Source organism: Xiphophorus maculatus, chromosome 3 (assembly GCF_002775205.1).
Source record: "Xiphophorus maculatus strain JP 163 A chromosome 3, X_maculatus-5.0-male, whole genome shotgun sequence".
Lineage (NCBI taxonomy): Eukaryota > Metazoa > Chordata > Actinopteri > Cyprinodontiformes > Poeciliidae > Xiphophorus > Xiphophorus maculatus.
Window position 1 is genome coordinate 20361075 of NC_036445.1, and position 4956 is coordinate 20366030.

At 38.4% G+C, this 4956-nt stretch overlaps 1 protein-coding gene across 1 annotated transcript; it reads left to right on the forward strand.

The window, feature by feature from the left end:
* The first annotated feature begins 874 nt into the window (after nucleotides 1-874).
* On the forward strand, nucleotides 875-4956 carry dscc1 (DNA replication and sister chromatid cohesion 1). Its single transcript, XM_005798457.3, has 9 exons — nucleotides 875-1173; nucleotides 1998-2166; nucleotides 2518-2652; nucleotides 2762-2852; nucleotides 2940-3078; nucleotides 3211-3263; nucleotides 3375-3529; nucleotides 4398-4546; nucleotides 4651-4956. Exons 1-9 carry the CDS (start codon nucleotides 1004-1006, stop codon nucleotides 4760-4762), a joined length of 1173 nt encoding a protein of 390 aa, XP_005798514.1. The 5' UTR covers nucleotides 875-1003; the 3' UTR covers nucleotides 4763-4956.

A 4956-nucleotide genomic window follows, 5' to 3' on the forward strand; every position in this document is an offset into this window, starting at 1 on the left:
TCAAATTTTAGATATGATTATGGGCTTGGCTTATATATTTTTGTTAATCTTATTATGTTTTGTTGGACTAAAATACATGAGCAGAACAACACCTTTTCATTACAATACGCAATTGAGATACTATTTTACTATAATGAGATATAATCCCATAATTTGGAGTTTTTCATCTGATAATTATAAGAGTCTGATTATTATGAAATAGCTTGTGTCATAACTTTGAGACACACGTGTGTTTTTTTTCATCAAAGGAGCAGAAATGGGCTTCTATAACAAATTTAATGAATATGCTCACCCTTAGCAGTACCTGTGAGCACCTTGTAGAAACACTCAAATCACATTTCATCATTCCATTTTCTTCAGTACACCTGCCATCATTTTTAATCAATCTATTGTATGTATTAAAAAAAAACTTTCAGTTGTCCAACTTGGACTTCTCAGACATTTGTCCAATTCATTCTTTAGCTAAAGTCATAGTTTGGAGAAATGTTGCAAAGGTTGCATCAGATGAAACAGATGCAATGAAATATTAGTTTAAGGGTCTGCACATATATGGAGTGTGATTGTACCAATTTAGTACACTTTCCCTTTGAAAACACTTGTTTCTTTTCAGCTGTCATATTATTTGTGGAAAACTTGAAATAATATGACCTTTATCATGTGTACATCAGACCACTTTCCTTAAATCACCACATCCCCCAATAAATAAATAAATAGATAAATAAATAGATCTTCTCCGGCTGAAATGACTTATGTAACAAGGAGCGACATAAGGAATACATTTTGATTTTAGGCTTGACTGTTGCAGTATCGACTCTAGACTGCAAATGTAAATTACTGGAAGCAACAGCCTGCTGCGGTGGTGGCAGAATTCGATGCAACACCGGTAGTAGTTACCTCACTTCCTGTCCGCGACTGAACGAGAAAGCGGGTAAATTTGACAGAAAGTAACACTAACGTCGACTTTTGACTGTATCTCAAGGCTTTGGGAAAGCATTAACCGAGAATGAGGACCTTAGAAGAGGTGCAGGCCACGCTGGAGATCGCTAAACTAAAAGAGGAAGATTTACTCTCAACTGTCCACTGTTTATCATTTGGAGACAATGTTTCATCTGCAGACTACTGCCTGATGGAGCTGGATGAAACCCTGTGCAAACATATAGAATCTGGAGAAAGGTAAGCTGCAGAAACAGTGATTGTCATTCATAGCATTTTTTTAAACTTGTTGGTATAATAATCTCGAAGTTTTTTTTGTATTTCTTGTTGTGACGTACATCAATATGCCACCTTAGCCAAGCTTCAGTCTTGCATCTAGATTTGTAACCGTACTAAAAGCCAGCTTGACAGAGTTTAAGGAAATTAAGCAGTTTCCCCCCCAAAAGGTTTACATTTAAATGTTTTCACGAATCGCTGCTCAACAGTTTTCCACACTTATTAGATAAGCTTATGTGTAAAATTAGCCAATCTCATCTTACCTTTTGTCAGCTACAAAACATCATATCTGTCAATTTCTGGATTTTTTAAAAATTAATTTATAAATAGTTGTTTATCAAGATAAAAACACACTGGAAAACAAACTTCTTTGGCTAATCAGACTACATCATATTAGGCAAATGATTATTAGAATACATAGATTTGTCTAATGATTGTTGTTTTCTCTTAAATTGCTGCAAAGTTGTTCACTTGTATTTGTTTGAGCCCTATATATGAACATATATGAAAATTTGGCATTGATAAAACACACAGAAGCAAAGTCTGTCTGAGATAAATGACAATGCCACCTCGGCTCCTTTGCCTCTGCATTTGCCAAATCAGATAGCTTTCTTCACAGTGCTTTTTAAAACTTTGTATTTAATTAAATGCTGCCAGTGGAAACCCACACCTCATCCTCATCACTCACATTTGTTTAATTTATATATGGAGTGGTGAAAATAATACATGAGTGAACTATGTCAAGTGATTACATCTACGTACCTAAACCAATATTTTCTTGTCGCCAGTCTTGTAATTCGGGGGGATAAAGACGAGCGTGCGGTGCTTTGTAGCAGCGACAAGACCTATGACCTGAAAATAGCAGACACGTCCAATCTGCTGCTGGTGGTTCCCGGCTGCAGAACGCCAGACCAACTAACTGATAACCAGGACAGCACTCATGTGGTGCACACTCAGGTATGGAAATCTCAGCTGAAAGTAACCTGTAGCAACCAAAAAGCTGATTATTCTGTTACACACACATGCATAGAAGCAAAGATTATCAATGAAAAGTTTATTTAACTTTAGTAAATCCCTAGGAGAGGTGAAACTCATTTATATAGATGCTGCTGCACATTTTTAGAAATGATTATGCTTTGAGACTTCTGCTTTAGAAGCAATTATCAACTTATGTGAGCTTGTGTAACAAAGCTACATGATCTTTGATTTTTCAGTTGAATTACTTAAATAAATGAATGTTAAGTGACCGTTACCTAGGCACGCCTGTAGATAATCCTAGTAAATGTTCATTTCCTGTATCTGTCTCAGATTTGGGGGTTCTGTAATAGTTACTGGGAGCTGAGGAAACAGAGACCTAAACTGAGGAAACTGAAGAAGCTTTTAATGGAGAATCCTTACGAAGGACCTGCAATAAGGGGACAAGAGGATAACACAGAGAACAGGGTGATTGTTATGATTATAATTAATTATATAATTAAATAGCACTTTGGCTGAATACTAACAAGCAGCCCTGTTGTTGCAGTCATCACTAAATAGTTTGCTCTGTTGACAGTACACAATGGAGGACCTACTGGAGAGGATTCAGGCCAGTGAGGAGGAATTAAAGACCCACTTGGAGACGATCCACGCCTGTCGGATCGATGGTAAACAACAATAGCTTCTTCAGGAGTTATGTGTGACTGTTTATGTTCATTTCGTTGACATCTGAAAATTACCTGTCCTCCCTTTAGGCTACTGGCGAGTGCTGGACTTTGACTATGAGATGAAGCTTCTGGGTCATGTGACCCAGCTGGTGGATTCTGAGTCATGGTCCTTCAACAAGGTTCCCCTTCATACCAGCCTGGAGGAGCTGGCTCCATTGGAGCCCAGGTAAGGAAACCCAGATTGTTTTAAATGAACTGGATGCTTCCCTATGATGAAACATTTTGCTAGTTTTGTATGCGCTGTGAGGTTTATTTTCTCTTAACCAAATGCATGTCATAACGTTTCCTGTTTTCACAGGGAGATGATTGAGCACTGTTTGAACTGCTATGGGAAACGCTACATTGAAAGCGGTGAGGAATCTATGAAGATGCACCTGAGAGTCTGAAGAACTTTATTGCTTTACTGGTGACTGTCTGCACTAACACATTTGTCTTTGTTCCCACTTTGCTTCCTCTCCACAGGCGAGGTCTTCTATGCGTTGCACGAGGACAGGGTGTGTTGGGGCCTGGCGCTAATGCTGCTCCAGAATGCCGTCAAGTTCAACCTGAAGGAGTTCCAGGACGTCTGGCAGCAGAGCGTCCCAGAGGGCATGACTACAAGACTGGAGCAGCTTAAGGTCATTTTTTTAGCTGGCTAATTCCTTTGGTTTTTTTCTGTGTAGCTTCATATGTTAATGAATTTTTGCCTACTCTTCATTAAAACATGGGTTCGTTTCATTGAGGTGAAAGCATGGCTCTCTTGAGGTTTGGACTTTTTTGTGGCTGTCTTGCTGACGAATAGTTTTTGGTCAAGCTTCAGCTCTTGGACAGATGGCCTCACATTTGGCACAAGAAGATGTTGGTTCACAGAGGAGTTTGTGTTTGATTCAATCAACCCAAAATTAGCAGCTCTCTACCACCATGCTGTGCAGGCTCTATGTTGTTGTTTTTCCAGACATAGTTCTGTAAACCAGCCGTCTTTACTTCGGTGTCTGTGCAAAGACATGTTGAACTTCATTCAGATCCAAAGAAAAAGACACTTTCTGCATGTAGCCATTCCAGAAGCAATGTTTAGTTTTACTGAATGGACTTCAAATAGTTTGGAAATGGCCTATAATTTATTTGCAGATTGATGGGTGGCAACAATGTTTCCTTTAAGCTCATTGCTGATGTCTTTCTATCTTTGCTTTCTATTGAAACTTACCCTAAAGTCCATTTTTCATGAAAACAGCAACAGTGTGCCAAGTTTTTAATTACTTTAATGACAATTGTGAAAAATGTTTTTCTTCTGCTGGCTTCACATTATCTATAAATAAACTTACAAATAATTTACTTTTCATTAAAAAAAAAAAAACTACAAAATAAACCAGTTAGGGTTGGCTGGTCATATACTGACCTTAGCTATTGCACACTGGCTTTGTTTTACATCTTAGCATTATCTGCATGTATTTGAGAAATTGTTTACATTTTCTGACCTCAGTACTGGCTGCTTTTTAATTCTTCCAGGGCGTCGCTCTGGTGGATCGGACTTCCCGCCCAGAAACCATCAGCCTGCTTCGAGTGGAAGATCTCCCAGAGGACACAGTGGAGCGCTTCCATCACCTCTTCTCACTCAGAGAGAAGTGGACAGAGGATGACATCACTCCATACATACAGTTAGTGGCTTCAGTTGAACAAATATAATGAAAAAGATCAGTTAGTTTTTTTCTTTACTCCTTTTTTTAGTTTATTAAAATAATTATTTTTTCTCTGCACCCAGAGACCTTTGTGGAGAGAAGCAGACCACCGGAGCGCTCCTGACCAAATACGCTCGATCATCAATGCAAAGCGGAGTCAAAGTCTTTAACTCCAGACGACCTGTGGCTACATGAAGTCTCCAAGCAGACCAGAAATCAATTTAAATCAGGACATTTTTGCAATTTCATATCAACGAAATCAACTTACCTAAAATGTGATTCTGCAGTGAACTTGTACAGATTTTAAATCGGTTTGGATCGCTCGGTTTTGACTTTTTTCTGTTCAACAGGTGAAAAATGTGTAATAAAGATTTTTGGTTATTAGTGGA

Bases quoted from the DNA above. Each gene is read 5' to 3' on its own strand.
- dscc1 (XM_005798457.3), top strand. From the start codon at position 1,004: ATGAGGACCTTAGAAGAGGTGCAGGCCACGCTGGAGATCGCTAAACTA. The intron at 2,853-2,939 runs GTAAACAACAAT...TCCTCCCTTTAG, and splicing joins CCACGCCTGTCGGATCGATG to GCTACTGGCGAGTGCTGGAC. The intron at 3,530-4,397 runs GTCATTTTTTTA...TAATTCTTCCAG, and splicing joins CAAGACTGGAGCAGCTTAAG to GGCGTCGCTCTGGTGGATCG.